We start from the raw sequence: 27,905 nt of genomic DNA on the forward strand, positions 1-27,905 counted from the left end.
TACCTCCTGGGCCACCCAGGACAGGACCCCAGCGTGGCAGGCCGGGGTGTGCGCGCAGGGGGCTGGGGAGTGGGGAGGGGGGCAGCTGTGTGCGTGGCCCCTGAGGGTTTGGACAAAGAGCAGCGGGAAGGGGCGAGGCTGGGGGTGGGTGTCCGTCACTGCGGTCGGGACGAGAACTGAGGTGCTCACGGCGGTGCTGTATCTTCGTCTGGAGGAGGGAGCCGACGTGCCCTTTGCGAATGGGAAGGGCTGTGTTCCCCGCTGGTGCCACTCCCACTCACTCCCCCTGTGCAGCCCGCCCCCTGCCCCGGTCCAGGGTCCAGGGTCCTGGCGCTCCCTGGGAGGGACTCTCAGGTGGGGGCGGGCGGGCCAGGCTGAGGCGGTCTGGGGACGGGCTTCCTGGGGGTGGCGCCTGTTGGCATCCTGAGGTTGTAGGGACGTCACCCCACGGAGGCCGTGGGTGTGCATGTGGGGGGAGTGGACACGAGAGGCCTCGGTGGGTCTGTGTGTTTCTGGGACAGTGAAGGCGAGGGCCTGGTGGGTGAGGGCCAGGCCTAGGGAGGGCTGGCTGCGTCCTCCATCTTGGGGCAAACCTTACCCCCCCCCCCCCACGACCACGAGAGCAGGAGAGAACTCGGGCTTTCCTTAGAGTTTTGTCATTATTTAATTATAATATAACAGAACAGGGTGAGGGGCTCTGAAGTGTTTGTGGGACCCAGGACGATATGTGCTCCTGAGTCCCCGACACCCGGGTAACCACTGGCCAGCCTGCCCCAAGCTGACCTGCCATGCGCCGGGCTGAGGCCCCTTTAAATAGCACCGTGCATGGGCGCCAAGGGGAGGGCAACTCCTGGGGGTCCCCAGGACAGCCTCGCTGGGGTGACTCCAGCTCTGCCTGTTCCCCTCGTTGCTACCATCCCCCCCTGCCCCCGCCGGCTGCTTGGTGGGCTGGGCCGGGCATGAGGGTGGCCCTGGGCACCTGCTCTGCCGTGCTGGGAGCTCTTTCCCAGGCAGGCCTGGATGAGCACAAGGCCCCCACCCCATGCGTGGGCCCCTCCAGGTGCACGAGGGACCTCTTGGCTGTGGGGGCATGTCACTGGGCCACTCCAAGGCAGGGTCTCCAGCCGGTGTCCCTGTGCCCCCGTGTCCAGGCATCAGGCTCCCCTGGAGGCGGTGGGGGGCCGCAGAGACTCCTGCAGCCTGACCCTCACGAGGCCACAGCGCTAGCCCACCCTCACCCCTGGGGAGGCACAGAGCAGCAGGTCTGGAGAGTGACCGGCTCAGGGGGCTGGGCCTGGAGTCCTGGGTGAGTCTCCTTTCCCGACTACAGCCACACAGACAGGGACACCTCCTGCCCCCAGGTCGCGCGAGTCCTGAGAGGAGAGCAGCAGGGCTGGTGCAGGCAGGGCTGGTCACCGGGCTCAGCCCCGGGGCGGCCCCCCTGCCTCCCCAGTACACGCTTCTCCGGGGAAGGCACCCGTCCGGGCTCCTGGTGGAGGGTCTGAGGGACTCAGGCTGGCCAAGGAAGCCGGTCAGAGGGGCCAGGGGCAGGGTCCGTCCTCGGGGCTCAGAGGCTGGGGTCCCTGCGGGCTGTTGGCTGAGGCCCTGCGGCCCGGGGACCCCGGCCTGCTCGGGAAGACAATTGTGGCATACTCTGTCTGTTCGGGGGCACAGGGGGCGGGAGGCTCCGGCGTCTTCTCTCGCCACTGGAAGTCCAGCTCCCCGTAGTCCACGGTGAACACGGGCGCTGCAGAGGGGCCCTCCTTCTTTAGGGAGAGAAGGAGAGAGGCGTCAGCTGTCCGCGGGGGGCAGGCAGGCAGGCGTACACCGGCACACGTGCATCCGCGGGGCCAAAGCAAAGCCAAAGCAAGGCCGGGGCGGGGCCTGCGCTCCCGACCCTTTCTGGGGCCTGCTGTCCCCACGCTCAAACTCAGTGGCATGGCTGGAGACAGGCGTGGCAGCTCCTGAGCCCCGTGGACCCCACCCTGCACCACCCCGGGGGCGGCGAAGGGAGGGAAACTCACCAGGGGCTCCTCCTCACTCCCACAGGCGCAGGCACCTATGAAGAAATGCATCTGGACTGAAGAGGCCCGGGACACCCCGCGGTCCACGAGCTGGTGGGGGTGGGGGTTCGTAGCCCCTTCCTCCTCAGGGGCTCCCACCTGGGGTGACCGAGGGTCCTCTCAGCCACCCGATGGTCTGGCTAAGCCCACTCCCCACACAAGGACACTGAGTCCCTGCTCATCAACCAGAGTTCCCACGTGGACCGCGAGTTGCGCGGGTTGGACCGCTGGCTTCCAGTCCCCGCCCCTGCCATGGGCACCTGCCGTCTCTGGCCACAAACCCCCGACTGAGATACGAGCCCACGGCAGGCGCCAAACCCACAGCACAGCGGGCGCCTCATCAGCGAGGCCGCGGCAAGCGTCTCTCCAATGGAGGCCACCCAGAAATGCCACACGTACCCCCGCCCGTGGCCAGCAGAGAAGTGAACGCCCACTGGGGACCAGCCACAGGGGCGCAGACCTCCTGGCCGGCGAGCAGGGGAGATCGTGGAGGGCAGCGGCTGCCGGGGGGCTTGTCTGGGACCCCGTGGAGCCTCCTGTCCTCTGGCCACGTGTCCCCCGAGGTGCCTCCTGGCCCAGGAGACCACGACCGGGCCTGCGGAGGAGCTGGCCCCGGGGCTGGGTCCCCTGTGGGCTCCCCCTCCCAGCCCCAGCCCCAAGCTGTGTGGGACCGCCAGGGGGCCAGGGTGTGTGCAGAGTGGGGGTGAGCGGGGCTGCGGGGGCCTCGCGGCAACCACCCCAGTGGCTGTGGCTGTCAAAGGCAGAGCCCAGCCGCTGTGAGAGGCGCTTCCAGTGTTCTGTGGGCTGTGGTGTGGCCTGAGGTTTGGGGGAGGCCTGGCTGTGGTCAGTGTCAGTGGCTCAGCCTGTTGGGGGGCTGCTTCCTGCCTTTCTGTGCGACCTCGCCCACTGCCTTCCCCCTCCGCACCCCCCTCAGACCCCCCCTTAGAGCCGGTGCCGGGGGAGGGGACCCCAGAACCTGGGGGGCCCACTCCAGCCCCAGGCCCCCGCGGAGGGGTGCTCACCGTGGAGGGCACTGGGCGCGAGACTGGACGGGGAGGACGGTGAAGCAGGGTGGGGTCCCCGGTGCATGAGGCTGGGGGTGGCGCTTTGGGCTCTGACGGGCAGGAGACAGCCGTGGGGTTGGGCCGGGGCCTTACCTTGGGCGGCCCTGGGGAAGGCAGCGGCCAGGACCCAGGTCAGCAGTAGGAGGAACAGGACCCCCACCAGCACACTTGTGATGCCAATGACCAGCCCCTGTAACTGGCCAGTGAGTCTGGGTGGGGGGCTGGGGCTCTCTGTGGGGGGCTCCAGGGTTCTCTCTGGGGGGCAAACGGACAGAGACTCATGGAGGCGACTTAGTAATGGGGACACAGGGAGGGGGACACAGGGAGGGGGACTCAGGGAGGGGACACAGGGAGGGGACACAGGGAGGGGGACTCAGGGAGGGGACTCAGGGAGAGGACTCAGGGAAGGGACTCAGGGCCCTCCCCTCCCCCTCCCTGTCCCGAGAGGCCTGGCTTCTAGTCCTGCACTAACCAGTCTTGACCCCCCTGCACCTCCGCTGTGCTTCCCAGCTTAGCCTTATCCTGAGAAGCGCCCCACCTGCTGCCCCCCTCAGGCTCTGCCTTCCCTTAAGGAGCAGCGGTTCTGGGGGTGCTTCCCATCCCAAAAGCTGGGGCCATTGGTCACTGCGGGCCTGGGTGTGGACAGAGCTGGACATGAGCCGGGGGAGTCCCTGCCCACTGTGCCCACACTCCCCCCTGCCCCCCGGTCTTGGGGCTTGAGGGCCACACCTTTCACAGTGAGCTCTGCGCGGGGACTCTCGTTGATCTGTGTGTTGGGGGGCAGGTAGATGGCCCCGCAGAAGTAGGTGCCACTGTCGTTGACCCGGGTAGCCGCGATGCTCATGTGAAAGTCCCGCCCGCTGGGTAGCCGCGTGACGTGGAAGCGCTTGTCCGGGCCTGGCTGGATGCGGTCCTCCTGGAAGGCGGCCAGTTTGTCCGTCTGGTTGCGGGGGCTCATGCGGTACCAGTTGAGCACAAAGCTCTCGGGGATGTTGGAGAGGCTGCAGGTGAAGGTGGCGTTGTCCCCCTCGTGCACTGTGAGCTGCGCTGGGGAGAAGGTGAGGGGGCTCCAGGGCCTGTCGGGGGAGTCTGGGGGGGAGAACCAGCAGCTGGTGAGGGAGGGGCGTGGGCATGGCGGCCGTCCAGACCCTCCTCCCCTCCCACTCTCCCGGCCACACTGCCTCGGAGCCTTGCAGCTTCTCCTTACACACCCCCAGGGATGAGGCGCTCACTTCTCACCAGGCAAATCCATGGTGGGGTTTGACTGTGCTGAGACCTGAGGCCTGGGCTGTGTTCCGGCTCTGACCCCCAGGTCCCTTTTTCTCCCCCCTAACTGGTGGTTAGGGCCTTCCCCCCTCCCTTGTTGACTCCAGGTTGCTAGTCCCCGCAGGCCTAACCGTCATGTCCCTAGCTCCACCATCCTGGGTCCCCGGCTCATCGGGGGCTGGCTTGGTCCTGTGTGCACCGTGAGGGTGGAGGGGGTGGGCATCTGAGATGCTGGGGCGAGCCGGTGTGGGCCTCCCATGGAAAGCTCAGCGTCCGGCAGGCTCAGCGTCCAGCCCTTGGCCCATCGCAGGACAAGCTCAGAGCTGGGACCGGGTCAGTGTGGGGCCCTCTGTCTTCTGCCACGGCTCTGGGACTGAAGCTCAGAGGCCAGCTGGGCCATCGCCCCTGACGGTCCCAGGCTCTGGCCCACACTCCACAAAACAAGGCTTTACAAGAACACCCAACTGCCAGGCCCTGGCCCGGGGACACCACCACATCCTCGGAGGGGCTCCCGGCTCCTTCCACCAAGGGCCTACCTCACTAACACATGCACCCACGCCTGCCCTCACCTGTGTGCATGCCCTCACCTGCTCACACTCGGCAGCGGAGGAAGCCCCTCCCACCTGGGCCCAGGGGACACGCCAGCAGCACCCCACATGGTCAAGGTGACACAGGAACAGGCCAGGGGCTCCCAGGGCCTTGGGCTGGGAGCCATGGCCAAACCCACATGTGCTGAGCCTTCCAGTGTCTGTCGTCGGCTCACCGGGGAGGCTGGGCCGTGAGCCATGATCGACACATGGGGAAACTAAGGCTCAGAGGGAGGACGCAGCAGGCCTCAAGCTGCTCTGTCCGAGCCCAGCTCTGGGTCTGCAGCCGGCTGTCCTGGCTCCTGCCCGGGGGCCTTGCCTGGGACCCATGGGCTCCTCCTGGCCACGCTGCTCTGGGCCTTGGCTTTCTCACCCGGGACGTAACACCCAGACCCGAGACGCTGCCCAGTGAGGTCATTTCCTGGCCCACCCAACACGTCCCACGCCCCTCAGCTCTCCCAGCACTGCGATGACCAGAGGCCCACTGCCCTGTGGAGCAGGGCATCTGCTCACGGACCCCGCCCTGGCCTTCCCAGGGGTGACCCCCACACCAGGGGGGCCACACTAAGCCCCTCTCTTATTTGTACCTGCGTGTCCAACCCACGCAGAACCGGCCCAGCACAGTGGGACTTCCCTGCCGGTCCTAACGCACGTCTTCTTTTTTCGTTTATTTGAGAAGCACACACGTTACAAAGAGAGCGTCATGTAACAGTGCAAGCAGATGGGGCAGAAGCCGGCGTGGCGTCACAGCCTCGGCCCTGAACTGCTGGACCTGCTGGCCCAGCTTGCTCTGTGCGTCTCCCGCCCAGCACCACGCCCCCCGGCTCCCACCCAAGGTGTGCGTGCACCTGCCTCCTCGCAAGTGCCCTCCAGGAATCCCCACTCTGCGTGCCCCGCCCTCAGACCCACACCCCCACCGAGGCCTCCAGACAGACCCCTGCCCTCCCGGGATCAGGGCCCCCGAGAAGTGGCCCTTGGGGGTCCATGTGGTGCATGGCATCCCCTCCCCTCCTGCAGAGGCCCCCCCCACCAGCAGGCCTCCCCAGGACTCCCGAGTAGACTTTGGTTCAGGCCCTCATCTGCCCCACCCTTCACCTGAATTTGTGACCATTTGGGTCACTGCCTGTTGGTTGGCTCTTTGTGGTGCCTCTCAGGGAACCTGAACTTGGCAGGGAAGGCACACTGGGCGGCCTGGACCCCCGTCCACCCAGCCCAGCCTCTGCCTAGGTCTCTGCATGGCAGCCTCCCGGTCCTGCTCCGGCCCCGCGGACTGAGGTCCCTCCTGGTGGCCTTCGAGGCCCCGCTCCCTCTGGGCGCCACGGCTTCCTTGCTTCTCCTTGGACCCCTCCCCAGGGCACCCCTGTCTCTGTGCCTGTTGCACCTCCCCCCCCCCGGGGCCTCACGGCATGCTGGGGGGCAGGGGCTGGATGCAGCAGCTGCTATGGGTCTGGCCCGAGACAGGTCAGGGTAGTGTTCCCTGTGGGGAGTGCGGGAAGGGGCAGCCTTTCATCCTGCAGCTGCCCCGGAGCCCGCTCTGACCAGGGAGCACCCGCCGCTCTGACCAGGGAGCACTCACTCTGACCAGGGAGCACCTTGACCAGGGAGCATCCGCTCTGACCAGGGAGCACCCGCTCTGACCAGGGAGCACCTTGACCAGGGAGCACTCACTCTGACCAGGGAGCACCTTCACCAGGGAGCAGCCGCTCTGACCAGGGAGCACCCTGATCAGGGAGCACCCGCTCTGACCAGGGAGCATCCACCTCCCCGAAGTCACAAGGTGCGCGGCCGTCGAGGGCTCTGGCGGTCTGGCTGGGCTGCAGGGCCACGGGGGAATCCCAGCTGGGTGCTCAGCAGCCTGTCCAGATGGAGAAAGATGGGCTCCCTGGAACGGGAGCTAAGGGACACCCAGGGAAGAGGACCAGTGGGAGCACGGGGCCGAGACCTCACTGGGGTGAGAGCGGGGCTAGGTGGGCCCTGGGCTCTCTGCTTCCTGGGAGCAGGTGGGACAGCAAGATGGGACTGGGACCCTGCGTACACACACCTTTAAGTCAACCCAAACTCTTTCCCAGAGAAGTGCTGCTTGCAGAGCCCGCTTCTGAGTGCAGAGGGTGGGATTCACTTTATCCCTACAGTAGGAACATCTGTGAATCTTGTGTTGTTTGGATTTAAACATTGAAATGTTGTCTGTTTACTTCATATTTGATCCTAAAGTGTCAGCGAGGGGCCCCAGGGTCGTTACTGTTTGGGGAGTGGGTTAGGAGGGAGCAGTGTGTGCTGGCCGGGTCTGGAGGGGAGATCTCAGGTGGGGCCCAGCGTGGTGGGACAGGCTGCATGGCATGAGCTCAGCGCCCACAGCGACCGCTGCGGTCCCAGAGGCCACATCCACCAGCTGGCACCTGATTACACAGACCTGCTGGTGTGCTGAAGTGTTACCCGGTGGACGGTCGGGGTTCCAGCAAGCCCCACGAGTCTCTCACTCATCAGGAGGGGGCAAGGTGCTGCCGCCTCTTTGCTGTGGGGCCCCTGAAGGTGCCGCAAGAAGGACCGACGCGTCTGTGATCTCCCACACATGTCAGACGCGCCCACCCGGCACGCGCCTGCCCACCTGGCTAGGACCCCTCAAGGACGCCAGGGCCATGCACAACAGTGAAAACAAACAAGTGGGACTACACCAAACTCAAAAGCTGCACACAGCAAAGAAAACCATCAACACAACGGAAAGGCAACCTATAGGATGGGAGGAAATATTGGTAAATCATTTATCTGATAAGGGGTTAATATCCCAAACATGTAAAGAGCTCATATAACTCAAGAACAAAAAACCCCAAATCATCTGATTAAAGAATGCACAGAGGACCTGAACAGACATTTCTCCAAAGAAGGCATCCAGATGGCCAACAGACACGTGGAAAAATGCTCAACATCAGTGATCGTCAGGGAAATGCAAATGGAAACCACAACGAGATACCACCTCACACATGTCAGGATGGCTAGAATCAAAAAGACAAGAAACAACAAGATTGGTGAGGACGTGCAGAAAAAGGCACCCTCGTGCACTGGTGGTGGGAATGCAAGCTGGTGCAGCCACCATGGAAAGGGTCCTCAAAAAGTTAAAAATAGAGCTACCCTAAGATCCATCAATTGCACTACTGGGTAATTTACCCAAAGAGAACAAAAACACAAATTCGAAAAAAGCTATGTGCACTCCTGTGTTTACTGTGGCATTATCTACAAGAGCCAAGATACGGAAGCAGCCCAAGTGTCCATCCAGAGATGAATGGCTAAGGAAGGTGTGGTGTCTACACACAATGGGATATCGCTCAGCCCTAAAAAGAATGAAATCTTACTACATTTGTGACAACACGGTGGACGAGGAAGGTGTTATGCTAAGTGAAGTAAGTCTGTCAGAGAAAGACAAATACTGTGTGATCTCATTCACATGTGGAATCTAAAAACAAAAACCAAATTAAATAAGAACCGAGCTCATGGATATAGGGAGCAGATTAGTGGTTGCCTGAGGTGGGGAGTGGGGTGTCTGCGGAATGAATGAAAGGGTCAAGAGGCACGAACTTGCAGTTATAAAATGAGTGATGTGATGTATGGCAGGGCTACTGTGGCTAATAATCCTCTATCGCATATTTGAAAGTAGCTAGAAGAGTGGATATTGAAAGTTGTCATTACAAGAAGAAAATTTTGTGACTATGTGTGGTGACGTGTTAACTGTTTGTTTTTCAATATATACAAATAGCGAATCATTTCATTGTATACCTAAAACTAATATAATGCTGTCAATTATACCTCAATAAAAATATTCCCAATTCTAAGTTTTCCATATCTAAAATAAAATTAAGATTTGATTTAAAAAAGGGGGGAAAAAAAAAACCAGAATGCCAGGGGTGGTGACAGAGAGAGCTGGGGTCTGGCCAGAGTCAGAAGAAGCCAAGGACAGTGACATCCAACGAGGCAGGCGGCCCTTGACTGGGCTCCCATCAGGGAAAGATAATCCAGCCAGAGGGCTGGACTGGGATGCGGGAGCATCTGAACGAAGGGACTGGGTCAAAGCTACCATCCTGGGAGGAGAGCCTCTGGAGTATTAGCAGAGAGGTCTGAACTCTGTGAGCGAGGTGAGCTGAACCGTGCCCCCCAGTGCATGTGCTGGAACCCTAAGCCTCAGCACTGCAGAATGTGACCTTATTTGGAAATAGGGTAGGGGCGCCTGGCTGACTCCCTTGGTAGAGCTTGTGACTCTTGATCTCAGTGTCTTGAGTTCAAGGCCCACACTGGGTGAGGAGACCATTTAAAAAAAAAAAAAAAAAGGAAATAGGGTCATTGCAGACCTAATTACTTAAGATAAGCTGGAGCCCATGGGTCTCTAATGCAACATGGCTGGTGTCCTTACAGGAAGGGGGAAATTTGTTCACCAACGTACGAGGAGAGCGCCGTGTGACGCTGGAGCAGAGATGGGGTGATGCATCCACAAGCTGAGAAGCCCCAAGGGTTGCCAGCAAACGCCAAACGCTGGGAGAGCCTGGAAGGGACCCTCCCTCACGGCCTCAGCGGGAACCAGCCCTGCGCACACCTGGTCTCGGACTTCCCGCCTCCAGAAATGCCAGACCACAACCTTCAGGTGCTGTGCCTCCCGGGGGCTGGTATTTGTTCCGGCAGCCCCAGCAAATCAATACAGAAGCAAACGTGCCAATATTGTCAACTGATGACCCCGGGTAAATGGTGTTCATGGCTGTGTTCTTGTGACTTTTCTGTATGTTTCAGACATTTTTCAAAATTTAAGTTGGAAAAATAACTAAAACAAATCTGGCTTCAAAAGACATATCCTGGGCTGTGTGGATGGTGTTTAGAATTGATCGGATTGAGTTCTCAGTGCAAGGCAGGTAGGGTCCCCCGCCACAGGTGAGAGCACCCATGCTCAGTGGGAGGAGATGACCTGCCAGAGATCTCATCAACCGTGCCTTCGTTTGAACTCAGGCCTGTCCTCTTCCACTCTTCCTAACTCTTGCCCACTAGGATCGGGGTCGGCCAACTACTGGGTTTGAGATAGTCCATAAACTGCAAGAGAAACCCGTACGTAAGGAGGTATGGCGGGGAGACATCCACGGGAATGACTAAAATCGTAAGAACAGCGAATAAATTAGGAAGTGAGAGAGATGGCGCGAACCAAACGTCCCCACAGCCAGGAGCGCCCGAATCTGCTGCTTCGAAGAGCAGGAGGACGACCCAACATACGATATCGTCAACGTGCAGTGCTCAGGGCTGAGATGGGGAAACTGAGGCATGCTGCTCCACAAGCAGGTGCCTCTGACTCTGAGGAGTGGCTGCAGAATCTTGTTCTTACCTTCCCCTGCTTTGGGAAGGGGTCCTAGTGAGTCGCGGGCCACCAGGGGTGAGTCAGGGCCCCCGTTTATTCCTCGGTTCCCCCTCCTGGGGTGATACCCACACCTCTGCCTCTGTGTCTGGGCTCCCCCGCAAGGACCCCCCCAGGCCACTTTTTGGCCACATGCCCTTGGACCACCGACCTCTGCTCTGAGTTTCCTCCATTGATCCTGAGAGCCGCCTACAGGCCTTCCTGGAGAGGCAGGCCAGGCTGGTGCACCCACCATTGCCCAGCAGGCCCGGGAGGGACACCAACACTCCAGGATGGGCAGCCCCAGTGGGGACCTTGTCGTGGTCCTTCTGGGGGCCGTCACACCTCCCAGCCCAGCAAGGTCCAGAGGAAAGACCCTGGGCCCATCCCAGGGACCCACCTTCTGTGCAGTAGCCGAGGACAAGGGCAGCTGGGCCCCCCTCCCCGACCATCGGGGCTTTGACCAGGGGCCTGCAGGGCCTGCCCGGTGATAGACAACTTGTGCAAGGGGGCTAGGGGCCAGGGCCCCCTTGTCGGAACCCGCCATGGATGCTCGCAGCCATACCCAGGCACTCTACACCCAAGAGTCTCTCTCGACCAGAGACCCCAGGCCCACAGCAGGTCGGTTGGAGAGGTGAACAGTCTCCACTTGAATGGTTAACACTTCTGATATAATTAGAGAAATGTCTCTTGGCCATCCAGCCTGGGACCTCACAGAGACAGTCAGTCCCCTGGGGGGCTGGTCCCATCCCCAGGAAAATATGAGGCATCTGGGCTGAGGTTTGGGGCTCTGGTCAGCCCAGCCCTATCCTCCTACAGATGGGCAAGTCTGTCCCACGGGACCCTGAGGAACAGCTGAGACATCCTGCCTGCTCAGAGGCAAGGCCTGGACTCACCACCAGGTAAGGTGGGCAGGCAAGAAGCTGGAGCCCAGAGATGGCACTTCACCTGCCCAAGCCACACAGCGCCCAGGCCTGGCCCCAGCACAGCCCCCTCCCTTTCTATCTGCCAGGGACCAAGAGCAAGAGGTCTCTCCCTGAGACCTAACCCCGTGCCACCCAGCCCTGACCCACGTACCTAGGAGCCATCCTGGCCACCAGCCCAGCTGCAGCACGGCCCAGATGAGCGGCCAGGGCGCCCGTGGGGTCCCCATGCCCAGAACGCCTGCCGGCCTCCCCTGCCAGTCTCCTCCACTGCTCTGGCAGAGGTGCGAGCGGAAAGGAAACTGCCCCGGGTTAGGACGGGGGACACGCCCCAGCCCCGCCCCCTCTTCCTCCTCCTCTTCCTCCACGTGGGTGGAGATTGGAGGAAGCCTGAGAGAGACTGGGGGATGGAGGGAGAGAGAGATGGGGGAGATGGAGTAGGGGACGGGGGGGATGGGCGAGAGCGAGAAATAGGGAGGGTAGAGACGCAGAGAGAGAGGCAGAGGCAGGGGAGGAGGTGGGGGCCCAGCCTCTCCATCTGAGCGACTTGTCCCTTTATTTGCTGTGGCTTCTTTCCCCTTCTGCTGAGGCTGATGAAGGGTACTGGGCCCTCTGCCCTCCCCACCCCCGCCCCCAGCCATCGTCCTGCCCTTGGGAGGTGGATTGTCTGGGTTCAGGCCCCTGGGGCTGCAGTGAGGGGTGGGCTCAACCCCATGCCCACGTTGTCTCCTCTTGAGGGGCTGAACCCACCACACTGTGCCACTACTGGGGAGGGTGGGGGCACGGCCACTGCCAAGGGTGCGCCCCTCCCCCCAGGACTGCAAGGCCACCACACTGGGGCAGCTGAGGGTCTGCCTGAGCCCGGGGGCTGCGCCCTGGTAATTCGGGGTAATTCCGGTAGGCCTAGTGAGACCCCTCTCCTCCAGTCCTGCCCCAGGCCTTGGAGTGCCCTCTCCCTGCGGGGGGGGGGCGGGGGGGAGGGGAGGGGCTGCTGCAGGATGTCTGGCACCCCCCTCCCCTCACCCCCAGCTTCAGGGGGCCACCTGCTGGGCCTCTTGAGGACACCCAGTGCTGGGGCTTAACCTGCAGCGTCGCCCCGCCCCCCCGCGCCCCCTCCCGCTCCCCCCCCTGCGCCCCCTGGCCCGCGCCCCTGGCGCTGGCTCAGCCCGGCCGGCGGGGGCGGGGGCGGGGGGGGCGGTCGTGGCCCGGGGTGTCCAGGACGCCGGCCCGCTGCGCAGCGCACGTCTGGCCGCTCGGGGGGCGGGGGGTTTGCTGTCAGCGGTTCTGGGCGATGAATGGAAAGCGGTAAAGGAAACTGCTGACACCCGCAGCCCCGAGCGCCGTGCGTGGGTCTCGCAGCCCGAGGAGCAGCCCGACAGCTGGCGCCGCCCCGGCCCCGTTCACGCTCCGGCTCGGCTGCCGAGGGAGAACATTAAAGAAAACTGAAACGGTGGAAAAAGAGCATCAAAGCTGGTGCTCTGCAGGCGAGCGAGCGGAGGAAGCTTCGGCGGCGAGCGCAGGGCCACTCCCCGAGCCCCGCGCGGCCCCGGGGGCGGCTGGCGGGCGGGGCGCGGCCCGTGGGCTCCGCGGTGCGGGCACGGCCGGCCTGCGGGGGCGTCCCTCCCGGACAGGTGTCCCCTGGCCCGCCCGCCCTCGTGGCTTCCCCTCAGCGGTCAGGCGCGGGTCCGGGGCGGGGACGTGGGTCAGGTCAGGTTCGGGGCTGCCAGGCGCCCAGGAAGGCTCGGACCCGTGGGCACCTGCCCCTGGCGCCCCCCACTTTGGAGCCTGAGGCTCTGCGCTGGGGGTCATGCCGCCCTCGGAGGCCTGGGGCTGGAGGGGCCGGTGGGGCAGTCTGGGGGGTGTGCTCTGGGACGGGAGACGGCGTCAGATCCCTGGCCACCTCCCACCCCCCAGCCACACCAGCCGTGATTCCATCTGCAAGAGCTTGGATGCGTGTCCAGAGATGCCCGCCAGAGAATGTGGGGATGCACTGTCCCCTTCCTTGCCCACCACCCTCTGTCGCTTCCTTTCTCCTCCCTCCAACCTCTTACCCCTCCCTTGGGGTGGTGGGCTGTGTGCAGGGCCCACTCAAGAGGCTGGAAGGGGCATTGCACCCTGGGAGTATTGGGTCGGCAGGCCCATATGGAGGCACGGGAGAGCACAGAGACTGTGCAGGCCAGAGAGAGAGGGGACACAGCCCGGAGGAGCCTCACACTCCACCCTGGGGTGGGCAGGACCAGCAGGTGCTGGGATCAGAGCCTGGGGAGGAGGCTGGGACAGTGGGAGATGGGGCAGGAGTCCCAGGGACTGTTGGGGTGCTGTACGCCCAAGGGGAGCTCCCCACCACTTGTCAGCACACTTCCCCCAAACACATACTCTTCCTACCACACTGTCCCTGCAAAACACACATGTCACCCCAAAACACACTGTCCCCATCAGTGTCCCCATCACACACACTGTCCCCATCACACACACTGTCCCTTTCCCTCACCATCTTTCATTAGGGACAGGACAGGCTCCCTGGCTGGAGGGAAGGGCAAGGTCAGGGTCCCGTCTGCCCCCTGCCTGTGTCCCCCGCTGGCTAGCCCTCTCCTCCCTGCCCTGTGTCCTGGCTTCACCCCTTCGGGTTTGGGAGGTCCCAGCCTGGAGTTTTCCGTCCCTGTCCCCACCTGTAACCAGGCATCAGGGACAACCCAGGACCCCCAGTTCATGGGATCTTTGATGAAGAAGGATGTTGCTTGTGGTCACTGAGGTAACCACGTTTTCTCACAGTCTCAGAAACGGGGGAGAGCCGGCCCTTCACACGTGCCTGGGGTTCTCTCGGTAACACGTTGCACCTCCGGCCCTGGTGTCTCAACCAGGATGCTGACACGGGCGCCGTCCCCTGCGCACAGAGCTCCGTGTGGGGTTATGGTGTGTGTCGTGCGGCCGGTGCCCACCCCGGGACGACCCTGCGCTCCGCACACAGGAGTCACGGCCCCTCCCTCCTGTCCACGCATGTCTGCGCACCGCCGCGCCGCGGGTGATCCTGCGTGTGCCCTGTTGGGCTGGGTTCCCTGCGGCACGACCCCGTGTGCCCTCCTGCACTTGCACGTGTGCGTGTCTCCGGAGGGCTCCTTTTTGTGCCCGCACGGTGCTCTGTGCGGGCTGAGCACAGCTGGGCCCTTCTGGCCTGAGGCCTGTGACCGGGCGGAGACGCTCAGGGAGTCCGTGAGCCGCCGCCTCTATCCCACGAGGGCTGCCTGTCCCGCGTGCTCCGCGCCTTGGGCCCGTGGGCCCGTGGGCCCGTGTTCCTGTCCTGGCTGTGCGCTACCTGGGGAAGCCCGCCACCAGCTACCGAGGCCGCTCAGGAGGCCCCGAGGGTGGAGGGTCGTTTGCAAGGTGGGTGCCGCCCCCCTCCCGAAGCAGGGTCTGGTTCTCGGGGCGGGAGAAGCTTCCTGCCGGGGGCCTCCCACCCTCCCCGTCTGAGAAGCGAGTCTGGTTTCCAAGGTGCCAGGCGGGCAGTGACTGTGACGCCAAGCAAGGGTGTGCGGGCGGGCGGGGGAGCCGGAACATGAGCCAGCACGATGGAAAGTGGGGGAGAGGGGATCCCCCTGCGCTTTCCCGAGGCAGCAGCCCAGTCACAGGGAAGTTTCCATTTATGGTAAAACACAGGAAGCAGAAGGATCATCCCGAAACTGCCTCTGAGCCGGCAGGGAGGTGATGTCACCCCGCCTGGACCGACCGTGGCCCCGGGAGGCGGCGGCAGGTTCGCAGCTATTTCTGAGGTCGGAACAGGAAATGGTTAATAGTGTTTGCAAATAAAAACTTTTTGTTCTATCCTGTTTTTGAAGCATTTCCCAGAAGTTAAAAAAGAGCACCCAAATTACCTGCCCAATTTAAGAACCCGATTTTAAAAATTTGAACAAAATATGACACCATTTGTTACACACAAGAATAGAGATGGTTGGGTTGTCTGTTCGCTAAGGTGGCAGAATCCCAGATTTCCGACTCTCCTTACTTGGTCAACTTTCTACAATGCTGTTGTTTGAACGTGAACTTACACTTTAAGTTCCCACGTTTGTTTGTGTGTATGCGTGGATGTGTCTGTGTGTTCGTGTGTGTGCTCGCATGGGCGTGTGAGATGCGCATCACGTCTGACCTCTCGCCGTGGACGCCGCTCGGCCTGCCTGCTGGCTGGTCAGCCAGGTGGGGCAGCTGCAGCCCCCGCAGGCTGGGACGCTGGCCACCCGACCCCGGGACTGCCGCTCTCCACACGGCGGACGTGGCCGAGGGAGGGTCCCCCGCCCTGCTCTGCGCACACCTGCTTATTTCAATGGAGACATGAAACCAAACTATCCACCAGCGTCAGGAAATGGAACTGTCAAACCAAGCTGTTAGTAGCCAGTTATTTTTTTATCCTTCACAAAATTGCCGTGTGGCCAGTTAGTTATGCGGGGAACATGCTTACAGCCAAGATGTCCATGGCCAAAGGGCCAGCCACCCAGGTCCCGCCTCGTTGGCCCTGAGGTCCCCAGTCTGTCCCTTCGTGGCCCAAGGCCGGTCTCTGTGGTTCTCACTGCTCCTTCCAGGGCGAGCCCCCACGCCACCAGGGCTTGGCAGACATGACTGGCCCCCTGCCCGGCAGCAGCTCGGCGGACAGCAGAGCGAGGAACTTGGGGAGGTGGTGGGAAGAGCCCGTGGGACAGGACGCTGGACAAGGGGTTGCTGGCATGCAGACGCTGCTGTCCCGGCCGCCGACTCCAGGGCCCCTGCCCGCCGGCAGCCCAGAGACACCCGCCGTGCCTGCATGCTGGGGGCTGGGCCTGGGGTCTGCCCAGCTGCCCTGTGTCCCTGGAGCCGAGGTTTGGGGGAGGGCAGGGGTGAACCCGGCATGATTATTTCTACCTGATTTTCTCTCCTTGTCTGTCTGTCTCTCTCAACTCCTCTCCTTCCAGACACACAGGGTAGGGTCCATTCAGCTAGCTGGCCTTGCTGGAGCTGGACCCTGGGATGCCCTCCCTCTCCCAGCCTGGTCTCCTGCTTTGACTCCTTTACTGTGCTGTCCTGTCCCAAAGTTGGCACTTCTCTGGTCCAGCATGGCATGGAGCGGCTTTGGAGGAACCTGCCCAGGCCACGCCCAGGCCAAGAGGGGGACAGAGGCTCTGAGCATCGTCACCTGCAGGAGACGGTCCTCATGGCTCATCGGGGCTGCCAGAAGGTGTGCTTTCAAATGCTCCAGCTGGACACCACCCAGTGGTGAGGGCTGACCCCTGCCTTCCAGCCACTTTCTCCAAAAGCTGAACTCAAGAAGTTGAGTGCCAGGCAGGTCGGTGTGAGCCAAAAGGAAAGTGTCCATGGGGGAGAGGAGAGCGCTGTCTCCGTCAGGTGGGGCAGTAGCATTGAAACGGTACCTGGTTGCCCCTGACATCACTCTCCGTCCCGAGCCCAACCCATTCTGGAGTCATCGAGCGTCGGGGAGGCTGGTCACAGAGTGGTGGGCAGAGGGTGGAGGACAGAGCAGGGGCGGAAGGGATATCTAGCAAGCCTCATTACTAGAGTCCATGTCGGAGAGACCCGCGTCCATGCAGGTGGACCACACACAGCTGGCCAGCTTCAGGGTCACGCCACAGACCTCGGGCGTCGGCCGAGCGTTGTGCGTGTTCTGCCTCATCCATCACCCCTCTGGTCAAGAAGCCAACTGACTTGTTAGCTGACCGTGTGAGCAGCTTTTGCAGAGAGCTTGGTTTGGGGGCTTGGGGGGGACGGATAAACGGGCGTGGGGAGAGAGGCACGTGGAGGCTGGCTTCCCTTGGGTCTGCCCCCTATGCCTTTCTAGCAGTCTCCTGGGAGAGGCATAAGGAAGTTCCCAAACCAAATAGATTGTTTTTGGGTGGCGGTCAGTCATGATACCAAGACTCTTCCCTAAACTCAGAGTCAGGTTGTGGTTTCTAGAGCGAAGGAGGCTGCGGGGTGGGCCGGGCGGACGGGGCTGTGGTACGGCCCTAGGGCCGAGCGTGGGCTCCCACGCCCAGCATGGTGTGGAAGCAGTCAGGGTGCTGGGTCCAGAGAGGCCACGTGGAGAGGAAAAGCCCTGTGGGGACCTCCGCACTGCCTCCAGGCTACAGCCATTCCCTCGGATCCCTGCTGGCCACGTGACCAGGACCACACGCATGCCCACCTACACACAATGGCCCTAGACCAACCGGCAAAACCCAGGGCCTTAGGCACAGCCCAGCATATCAGTTAGAAGTGCTGTAATTGGTTGTCTGATGAGCCAGAAAACCCAGAGCACAGGGCCTTATGGTAACAGTGGGAGCTGGATGTTTCCTTCTTTCTTGAACAACGAGTCCAGAGGTAGGTGATCCTGAGGTGGTGCAGTGACCCCGACTGTCATCACGGGTCCAAAGTCTTGCTTTTCTGCTTCCTCCACACGTGGCTTCCATCTGCAAGTTCACCTCATGGTCCAAGGGGGCTGTAGGAGTGCCAGTCATCACATCTGCATCAACGAACAGAGGCAGGGGACAGTGCAGGGGGCGTGGGTCTTCCCCAGCTAGCTGCTCCCACAGGATGGAGCCTTCCCAGGAGCACATCCCAATAATTTCCTCTCCTATCCCGTGAGCATGCTTCGCTGCAAGGCAGACAGATGGCGCATAGCTGAGAGAGCCAAGAACAAGTTTCAGAAATGCAAAATATGAAAAGGACATCCACTCACTTGCCAGGATTAGCTGCAGACTGGGCAAAGATGAGCAGAAAATTCATCAGCCGTTAAGAAAGGAGAAGGATCGTTCTGTGCGCAGGTCAGAGAGACAGTCGTGGAGGCACCGAGGGTGAGTGAGGGGTTTTGGGCACCACAGGGGATGAGGCCGGTGGTGGGCAGAGCCTTTGCTCTACCCTCTGAAGGATGGGCTCCCTTCACATGCTGGAGCTTCTGGGGCCACCACCAAAGCAGCAGGACCAGAGCGCAGCATCCGAAGCCCTAGAGGGACAGTGAAAGATGAAACAGTGACCTCGCCAGGATGCAGGGGGACGGGGACACGGGAACAGGTGGACGGTCCTCCAGAGCAGGGGAGGCTCAGGTGGCCAGAAAGGCCCAGGGAGCCCAGCTCCTGGGAGGCGTGGAAGCGGTAGTTCTGAAGCCTGAGGATGGTGGTCCAGCAGGTGCATGACCCTCACCTGGGGCACACAGCAGCCTGGCCGCGTGCGTGAGAGGTGGCTGGTTGCAGCGATGCTTCTGTCCGCCCACGGGGAGGGTGGGGGCCCAGACTCACGTGCACAAAATGTGTCCTGCACGATTCCGTGTGCATAAAGCCCAAAGCAGCAAAGGGGAATGTCTCTGGTCGTGGAGCCCTGAGGGGTCCCGGCCAGGCTGACCGTACCTCTGCAAGGGAGGAGCCCATGGAGCGCGGTGGGGGGTTGCCCTTCAGGTGCCCAGCGAGGCTTTACGGTAACTGTGACGCTCTGCGTTATGTTTTAGCCGTTGTTTACATAAACGTTCTACATTCTAGCCAATATGAAGTTTGAGAAAAAACCATGGGGAACTTTGCAAGGACCCATGTTCAGGGCACTTCCTCCCGGGCTCGTTTCCAGTGGTAAAGGAGCACTGAGCAGCCGGGACGGAGGCCGGGCAGCAGATGCGGCTCAGCTGCGGGCTGCAAACACGGCAGACGCTTACACGCGGACGAGTGGGCAACACTGTCCGAGGCATGTTGTGGGCTAAGGAGGCCACGTTGAGTGCGATTTCCTGCTTGTGAGAAACAGATACGAAGATTTACACATGCCTGTGCGTGGGGCCACATGCGGACGTCAGCACCACAGTGATGATTACGTACCAGTTTATTTTCTGTTGTCTGTTTTCCTTTGTGTTTATCTGTTTGTTTCTTGTTTTTCCTAAAATGAAAATGTATCGCTTGCGTAACAAGAAAACATTCGAGGGGATGAGAAAAAAAGGCCTGTTTCTCATTTCCTGGAGCCAACCCTGGTTGCCGTGGAGACTGGACGGTTGTCAAGGCGCTGATTGGCTGGTGAGGACGCAGGCTGTGGGATCCCAGGCTTCCCTGGGGTGGCAGCCGGCGCAGCTTCCAGACCGCACTGCGGAGCCCGGCGCCAGCATGGATGGGGTGGACGTGTGGGCCAGCACCCTGGCCCAGCTGATGGCCAAGAGGAAACCCCAGGACACCTGGGAGCTGGTCCCTGAGGAGAACCTGGCCTCCGGGCACATGGAGGGCGGCGGTTTTCAGTACCGGCTGAGGGGGCTTTCCAGGTGCGCTGCAGGCGGGGGGCCGCTGTGGGGTGCTGGGCAGGGAGGGGCTGAAGCTGCTTAAGCACCGGCCGGGGAGGCCCTGAGTCCGGAGGCCGGGCTCGTGCAGTCCGGCCCTCGTGGGCCCGGAAGGGGCACGCATCCCGCCGGCTCTTGGCCTCCAACAGGTAGGTGGACCAGGCGTTCGTTCTCCCTTCCAGGAAGTGGGGGGCTGGGGAGCCACCTCTGTTCAGTCCCTTGGTGCCGGCCACCCCAGTCGGGGGCTTCGCAGAAGTGGGGGCGTGGCGGATGCTGGGGGGTGACGCGGCCACCCCCGCGTGAGAGTCTTGTCTGCTCACCGCAGCATCTCCTGGTTTCCATGGCAGCGCTGACCGCCAGAGCAGGGGATGGGCAGGTGCCTGTGCTCACACCCCACCCTGCACAGGGGCCTGAAGAAAGGGAGGCTAAGTCGTGCCTGAGGGGGCCACAGGCCCAGAGGGGGGAGCTGTGTCTGGGCTGGGCTGCAGGCCAAGCAGGGGCTGGGTTGGGAGCCCCAGTGTCGTGGGGGTCACCATGTGAGCCCCGTTCCTCACTGTCATGGGGACAGCCCCAAGGATGGGCCAAGCCTGCGGGGACCCCACACAGCCAGGCATGCCCTGCCCTGCAGGGGCCTGCAGGGAGGGGGGCCGTTGGGGGAGGGGGCCTCACGGACAGGTCACCACGGGGACTCTGTGGGCAGCCACCCTTTGACAACGGACACCTCAGCCCCCACCCAGTGTCTGAAACCCCTGGGGCCAGGTGTTTAGTGGGACGCTGGCTTTCCCAGGTGTTAGGAGAATTGGCCCTCGGCGCGTCTGAGAAGCACCTGTTCCCACGGCCAAGCTGGAGAACTGCCTTCAGTGGCCGAGGGTCACAAACACTGTTCCCTTGCCTTTCAGCTTTCATGCAGCTAGAAACACCGGGGAGTGGGGGGGTCACAGCCCTGGCCACAGCTGGCCACATTGAAATGGAGCTGAAAGTCCAGCCCCCAGGGCACTAGCCGTGTCCAGCCCCACCTGTGGCTGCTGGCTGGGCCGCGAGGATGGAGCCCATCCTCACCATCACGGAAAGTCCTGCGGGACGGCGCTGCCTGGGAGATACTGGGCAGGTTTCCCACGCGCACGTGCATGTAGTCGCTCGTCCGTGACCTAAGGGTCTTGGAGAGAGGGCCCCCCTGCTGGCCCTGGGGCACACGGCCGCAGAAGCCCTGGACCGGCACCTTCTTCAGCCCCAGTGGTGCCGGCCATCTTGCTCACGTGTTTGGAGCCAGAGCGGATCAGTGGAAGGGGCTCACTCGCCATCGTCCTGGGAGCCCCCAGCCCCTCCCGGCTCTCCCCGCCTTCTGTGTCCCGAGACTCCCCCGCCCCTCCATCTCACTTTCTCTCCGTGGGGATGGGGCTCTTCCTTCCAGGGCCTCGCCTCGCTTCTCCGCATTGTCATGGGGACAGCCCCAGGGATGGGCCAAGCCTGCGGGGACCCCACCCAGCCAGGCATGCCCTGCCGTGCAGGGGCCCGCGGGGAGGGGGGGCGAGGGGGAGGGGGCCTCCCCTGGGGGAGCCAGGCTCTCCCCCCCTCACAGGTATCTGCAGGGCTGGCCTTGGCTCTTGGTGACATGTCCCCAGGGCAGAAAAGCAGCAGCCGGCTGCAGCGGGGCAGTGACCTCCCACAAGTGTCAGGCCCGGCTCTGCCACCGAGGGAGCCAAACTGGTGAAAAGGCCTTTGTTTTTCAGCTTTCCAGATTATGCGCGCAGGAAGGGGCGCACACCTGTGGAAGGGGTCTCGGTCCGGAGCTTGTGCTGGGCCGGCCTCCACGCGGGCGGGGGGCCAGGGCCGTCCCCTCCCCTCCGCTCACTGCCGCCTCTGTCCTCCCCACCCCCAGGCTCCAGTGTGGCCGCTGCCAGTGGGGCTGGTCCTCGGCCCACGTGCACATCCTCTTCCACACGTGCTTGGATGAGGACAGCCGCCTGGGGCTGGTGAAGATGCGCATCTGGGGCCAGCAGTGCAGGCTGTGCCCACCGGGCATCCAGGGGCGCTGCCAGGTGAGCCTTCTCAATGTGCGGCTCTTCCTCAACAAGCTGGTCCTGTTCATCCTGCAGAAGTGCTACGGCGAGAGCCTCAGCTCAGACCAGTGCCCCGAGATCTGCTTTGGTGAGCGCTGCGAGGCCTGCGACCTGGGCGTCTGCTTCTTCCAGAAGCCCCCAGACCCAGCCTGGGGGCCCGAGGTCAAGAGCCCCAGCACCATCAAGGGCAGGTACACCTTGTACGGAGGCGGCGGCTTGGCCACCACCGCCCCCGGCAAGCAGCTGCTCACCCTCGGCAGCGGGCCCGTGGTCGACCGCGCCGGGGGCTACACCCCCAACTCCATCACCATCCCCCTCTCCGTGGCCGACTTCATCAGGAACCCGATTTCCGAGAGCAGCAACTTCTTCAGCCAAGATGACGACATCGTCACCGTCCCCTTCTCCCTTGTGGATGTGGGGAGGGACAAGGGTCCGGCCGCCGGGGCCAAGGGCCGTGTCAGCCCGGGGTCGGGCTCCCTCCCAGCGGCTGACCCCGGCGGGCCCCTCATCGTCGGCAAGGGCTCCATCTACCTGCCGGCCAGTTCCACAGCCACGCCCAAGGGCAGAGGCCTCCTGGTGAACATCAGACGCCCCATCTTCCATGGCCGAGGCCTCCTCCTCAGCAGCATCAAGCCCTTCGTGCTGAAAGGCTTCATCTTCAAAGGCCGGGGCTCCGTCCCCAGCTCCGCCGGAAACGGCCCACTGCCGGTGTCCTACGTCATGGGCCTCACGGATGACGGAGAGGGCTCCATCACCTTCCCCTCGTCTTTGGCGAACATCATCAGAGACGACTCCTTCCCCAACATCAACGGCTCCGTCACCTTCCCCTTCATCTTCACTGATGAAGACAAAGGCAAGAATGCTCCTGCCAACACCACCCAAGGCAAAGAGAAGGAGGATGGCGGTGATGGCCCTGCCCCTGCTGGCCGTGAGCCCCTTCCGGGGACCCGCACCCGTAGACCCGTCACCATTAGTGAGGGCTCCATCACCATCCCCTTCTCCGTCTTCGACATCATAAAGTACAAGGGCCCCGGCTCCATCGTCAGTGGCCGCCGGAGCGGTGGCCTGGCCACGCACGGCTATGACAAGAAGAGGAGACAGCCGAGGGCCGGGCTTGGCAGGTCCGGCTCCCAGCCCGGCTGGGAGGAGGACTTCTGCTGGGATGACGACTGTTGCGCACCGCGTTTCGACCCCTACGAAGAAGTGTGGATCTGGGTTTCCATGACCGTCTGCATCCTCTGGATCATGTACCTGTACAAGGTCAGCCCCTGATGGCCAGTGCAAGTCCTGACGCCTCCCAGCGGGGTCCCCCGTGCCCCTCCAGCAGGGCCGCCCAGGCAGCCGAGCAGTGGGACACCCTGCCCGCACCCCCGGGGCCCCCAGGCCACCCCTGCCTGCCCTCCCTGAGCAGAGTGTGGGCCCTCAGCCTTCTCCACCTCCTGCTTCCGTGTGTGTAGTCTCTTGATGTGAGTCGTGGCCTCATGGATGTCCACACCGTGATTATCCGCCAAGCTGCCCACGCGTGGTCCAGGCGCTTGTCTGTGTGAGTGTTACAGTCCAATAAAATAAAAGCGAAAAGGAAAAACCAACATGGTGTGCTTGGGCTGTGAGGAAGCCAGCCCCCGGGACAAGGTTTTGAGGTGGGAGGGTGTGGTGGGCATGTCACTGTCCCCCATCAGTCCCGGTGGGGAGTGGGTTCTTCCTCTGATGGCTTCTGGATTCCTGGCCAGGGGTGACGGGACAGGACGCTCAGGCCAACCTGTGCCTTCTCAGCACAGGGCTGCCCCTCTACACATCAGCCACGTTCTGTGGGCACCCACAGGATTTTCCTGGGTGCGCCCCCGACTCTGGGGAAAGATGAAAGCCCCCCTTGAGGCTTGGCTGGTGACCCCCCAGCATGCATCTTTACTGAAGTTGTCCCCCCTGACCTCCAGCTGAGAAGGCACATCCCACCCAGAGGGGAGGGGCCGAGACACAGCCCAGCCAGCTCCTCCCACCCCCGGGGCCGTGGACCCCCTCCAGCACTGATGTGGTTTGAGAAAGGCCGTCCATGTCAGAAGTCAGAACCCTCCTGTCCGTCAGTCACACTCTGGACTTCCATCTTCAAAGACCAGACGGCCCACTTCTAAGGGGCGGGGGTGGGGCTGCACGGTCCCAGCCAGGTGGGGGCATGGCAGTGGGCACGATGGTGTCAGGTCACCACACCCTCTTCTTCTAGGCAGGGCCTGGCCCTCAGGGCCCCAGGGAGGTTGGGATTTGTCTGGAGGGACCCCGGGGTCAGATGAGACGGTCTGGGGAAGCCTTGCCTTGTGGGGAAGGGTCAGTGTATGGAGACTTCCGTCCAGGGCTCTCTGCCCAGCTGCCCTGAGCCTGACCTGGAAGCTACAAGATCCTGCTGGGGGAGGCGTGGGGAGAGGGGGTGCCCGCTCGGGTGGGCGCTGTTGGCGGGAACAGGGGAGATGCGGGCGAGGCTTCGCATGTCAGCACTGGGACCTCATGTCCAGCCCTGCACGCCTGCTCACAGAAGCCTGACAGACACCAGGACCCGGGAGGTTCTACCCTACACTGAAGGCCAAACCTGTGTGAGACAGGTTTGCAGACCTCCACCAGCCTGAACAGGAGCCCCCACCTCACACCCCTGGGATCCGAGAAAGATCTAAACCCAGACTCTCCAGATCCTTGTCTACACCGGGTGGGACCCGCACTGTAAGGGCAGGACCCACTGCCCACCCTCAGGGTCCTGTCTACCCCAGGTGAGAGCCCTCTGTCTGAGGGCAGGAAGGTGGCACCCTCCCACCTTGGGTGTCCTATCTACACTGGGTGTGAAGACCAACTGGGTGGCTGGGTAGGGGTGTGTCTGCTTAGGAAGGTCCCACGTGGCCAGGCTCTCTGTCTAGTCCCCACACGGTCGCGGGGGCACCCGCCCCGCTCGCTGGCTTTCCGTGGAAATGGCTGCTTGGGGTAGCCCTGCCCACCGTGGGCACTGCAGCTGGACTCTTCCCAGGGACATCCTGCCCGCAGTCGCGCGGGTCCCAGGGCAAGACGGAACCCATCCTGGGGAGTGTCCCTTTGGGCCAGCGGCTGGAGACCTTCTTGCCCCGTGTGGGCGGGGGTGCTGGGCTGGTCAGAGGCACCTGCCCTTCCCCGTGGAGGACCCCCTCTGGCGCACTTCCCGCAGCTCAGAGACCCTGCCCACCAGGGCCGCCCTGGGGAGGGGTTAATATCTGAAATGGAGGTGTCCAGCCTGGTGTCTCTTCTGATTGAGGGATCCACGCCAGTCCACCCCGGTGGGAGCAAGGACGTGGGGGTCTGCCTGGTCCCTCCGCCCTGCTGGCCACATTGGGCCCTCTCCATCCAGCCCCCAGCCCCCCTCCTCCAGCCTCTGGTCCCCTCCTCCCCACCTCTGGTCCCCGCCCCCCCGGTTGCCCCTAACCCCGCCCCCTCCTCCAGCCCCCGGCCCCTTCTCCAGCCCCTGGTCCCCTCCTCCAGCCTCAGTTCCCCTCCTCCAGCCCCCGGTCCGGAGGCCGCTAACCCCCCCTTCAGCGCCCAGCCCCTTCCTCCAGTCCCCAGCCCCCTCCCCCAGGCCCCCGCACCCTTCTCCAGCCCCCAGCCCCCAACCCCACCCCCAGGCCCCCGGTCCCTCCTCCAGCCCCCGGTCCCTGACGCGGCTTACCACCCCCTCCAGCGCCCAGCCCCTTCCTCCAGTCCCCAGCCCCCACGCCCAGGCCCCCGGCCCCTTCTCCGGCCGCCGGTCCCGGACGCCGCTAACGCCTTCCTCCAGCCCCCTCCGCCCGCTCCTCCATCCCCTGGGCCCCTTTTCCGGCCCCTGGTCCCGGGACGCCCCTAACCCTCCTCCTTCAAAGCGGGGCTCCTGCTCCATCCCGCACCTGCTCCAGCCCTGGCAGCCCGCGCTGTCCTGCGGCGCCCCCGTGTGGCCGCTGGTGGGCACCGCAGCCCCGTGATGGGGGATGGATTGCCGCTGTTTTAACTGTTTCCATTTAAAACCCAACAAACTCCAGGGCGCCTGGGTGGCTCAGTTGGTTAAGCGACTGCCTTCGGCTCAGGTCATGATCCTGGAGTCCCTGGATCGAGTCCCGCATCGGGCTCCCTGCTCGGCAGGGAGTCTGCTTCTCCCTCTGACCCTCCCCCCTCTCATGTGCTCTCTCTGTCTCATTCTCTCTCTCTCAAATAAATAAATAAAATCTTTAAAAAAAAAAAAAAATAAAAAATAAAACCCAACAAACTCCACCCATCATCAGCATCATTAACATTAGTCTTTATGAGTAGCTAAATTTCATTAAATCATTATTAATTAATTCATTAAGAATTAAGTTTCATCAGGGGCGCCAGGTGGCTCCGTTGGCTGAATGTCTGACTCTTGGTTTCAGCTCAGGTGGTGATCTCAGGGTCCTGAGATCTAGCCCCACGTCAGCTCCCTGCTCGGTGGGGAGTCTGCCTGGGATTCTCCCTCTGCCCCTCCCCCATGCTCGCTCTCTCTCTCAAATAAATAAATAAAATCTTAACAGAAAAAAATTAAGTTTCATTAATAAAACTGAGAGCGGATGTTGTCTATGCACCTGCTTGGGGGCAGACCTATATGTAAGCATATCAGGTATTTTGAGTGCCATGCTCACCTTCATAATCATGGGAAACTTCGGGCTCAGACACCAGTTAAGATGCCAAGGGCAAGCCTGGGACTCAAATCTAGGACAGCCCACACCTGAGCCCACACCTGAGCCCTCACCTGAGCCCACACCTGAGCCCACACCTGAGCTCTCACCTGAACCCACACCTGAACCCTCACCTGAGCCCTCACCTGAGCCCACACCTGAGCCCACACCTGAGCCCTCACCTGAACCCACATCTGAGCCCACACCTGAGCCCTCACCTGAACCCACACCTGAACCCACACCTGAGCCCTCACCTGAGCCCACACCTGAGCCTTCACCTGAACCCACACCTGAGCCCACACCTGAGCCCTCACCTGAACCCACACCTGAGCCCACACCTGAGCCCACACCTGAGCCCTCACCTGAGCCCTCACCTGAACCCACACCTGAACCCACACCTGAGCCTTCACCTGAGCCCTCACCTGAGCCCACACCTGAGCTCACACCTGAGCCCTCACCTGAGCCTCTACTTGAGTCTGCATCTGATTCCACACCTGTCTCTTGTACAGCCTGAATGACCAGGTAGGGCCTAATTCAGTGTGATGTAGCAATAACTATTTTTGGGAACTCAATTGACAATGGAGACACGGGATGTCTAAAACATCTCAAAGAGAACCAAAGGCGGACACATTTTAAATGCAATTACTATTAGTTCAGCCAAAGTTGGGGACCTCAAAATGTGAACAGTTTCCTGATTTTTGCTAAATGTTCTGGTGAAAGAATGAATCACACTTACTGTGCCCTCGGCAGTGGGCACAGTGACACGAGCGTCTCAAGCTGGGGGGAAGGAACAAGGGCCCTGTCTGTGTTGAGGGAGGACTTCAAGGAGACCATCTGCAGGGCAGGGGTGAGGGGGCTCCACCAAAGGGACCCTGATTAGCCGGGGACCCAGAACAGTCATGCCCCGCCCGGGGACGCGGGTGGAGTCCAGAGCCCCTGCCCTGTAACGTGGCTGGATCCTGCAGGTACCACCTGCCCTCGCCCGAGCCCTGCAGCAGGGATCCCACTCTGCAAACGGCACCCGCTGCCATTTCTGACTTTGAGCTGCCCCACCTGATTTCTATCATCTTTTCTCTGAGTTGAAAAGTCAGAGGACAATTTGTTGACTTTGATTAGAAAACACATCTATCGTATGGTCCAGCTGTTCTCATCAGCAAGTGTAGGCTGATGTGACTTCCCAGAAAATTCTAGAATTCTACCATTGTAATCCCAAAGGGGCTGGGTGAGTGTGGGGGGCAGGCAGATCTTCCAGTCCTTCACTGGTCAGGGCGGGGCAAGACTCCAAGCACCAGGGAGGGGGTGGGCTTGCCTCCAGGCAGAGCTGCTGGGGTGCTCACAAGAACCACATACTTAGTGCTGCTCGGGGTCTGAACCGTTCCCTCCGTTTTTATTAGGAGAGTAATATGAACAATCTAACCCCCAGAAATGGAGGGTTCGGGAACTGTGTCTGCCCTCTGCTTCTGGATGTCACTGGGGCATCTGCTGTGTATCTCCCTAGAGTTTCTCCTCTACGCTATCCTGGGATCATGACAAAATGGGATTTTGTGTGGTCTTTAAATGTCAAAATAATTCTTTACAGAACATGACTCTCGAACAGCTGAGTCCACTCCCACTTCAGCTCTGTCACCAGCTCTGGCCGGCCGTTACTTGAGCCTG

The 27,905-nt window shown here is 62.0% G+C and overlaps 2 protein-coding genes across 5 annotated transcripts; one reads left to right on the forward strand and one right to left on the reverse strand.

Moving 5' to 3' along the window:
- Nucleotides 1-640: 640 nt before the first annotated feature.
- On the reverse strand, nucleotides 641-11,541 carry PDCD1 (programmed cell death 1). Of its 3 annotated transcripts, XM_036068904.2 has the most exons (5): nucleotides 11,417-11,541; nucleotides 3,857-4,216; nucleotides 3,221-3,382; nucleotides 2,025-2,059; nucleotides 641-1,766 (listed from the first exon to the last, which is right to left on the reverse strand). In XM_036068904.2, the coding sequence occupies exons 1-5, from the start codon at nucleotides 11,490-11,492 to the stop codon at nucleotides 1,533-1,535; spliced, it is 867 nt and encodes a 288-aa protein (XP_035924797.1). In that variant the 5' UTR covers nucleotides 11,493-11,541; the 3' UTR covers nucleotides 641-1,532. The 3 variants fall into 3 exon arrangements, with proteins under 3 accessions (XP_035924797.1, XP_077927743.1, XP_035924798.1); XM_078071617.1 differs by lacking the exon at nucleotides 3,221-3,382; XM_036068905.2 differs by lacking the exon at nucleotides 2,025-2,059 and having other exon boundaries at nucleotides 641-1,763; nucleotides 3,183-3,382.
- Nucleotides 11,542-17,917: 6,376 nt separating this feature from the next.
- Nucleotides 17,918-23,168, forward strand: RTP5 (receptor transporter protein 5 (putative)). 2 transcript variants are annotated; one of them, XM_036068900.2, is made up of 3 exons: nucleotides 17,918-18,071; nucleotides 18,832-19,504; nucleotides 21,399-23,168. In XM_036068900.2, exons 2-3 carry the CDS (start codon nucleotides 19,062-19,064, stop codon nucleotides 22,849-22,851), a joined length of 1,896 nt encoding a protein of 631 aa, XP_035924793.1. In that variant the 5' UTR covers nucleotides 17,918-18,071; nucleotides 18,832-19,061; the 3' UTR covers nucleotides 22,852-23,168. The 2 variants fall into 2 exon arrangements, with proteins under 2 accessions (XP_035924793.1, XP_077927745.1); XM_078071619.1 differs by lacking the exon at nucleotides 17,918-18,071 and having other exon boundaries at nucleotides 19,183-19,504.
- Nucleotides 23,169-27,905: the final 4,737 nt, after the last annotated feature.

The sequence above is a fragment of the Halichoerus grypus genome, chromosome 4, assembly GCF_964656455.1.
Source record: "Halichoerus grypus chromosome 4, mHalGry1.hap1.1, whole genome shotgun sequence".
Classification (NCBI taxonomy): domain Eukaryota; kingdom Metazoa; phylum Chordata; class Mammalia; order Carnivora; family Phocidae; genus Halichoerus; species Halichoerus grypus.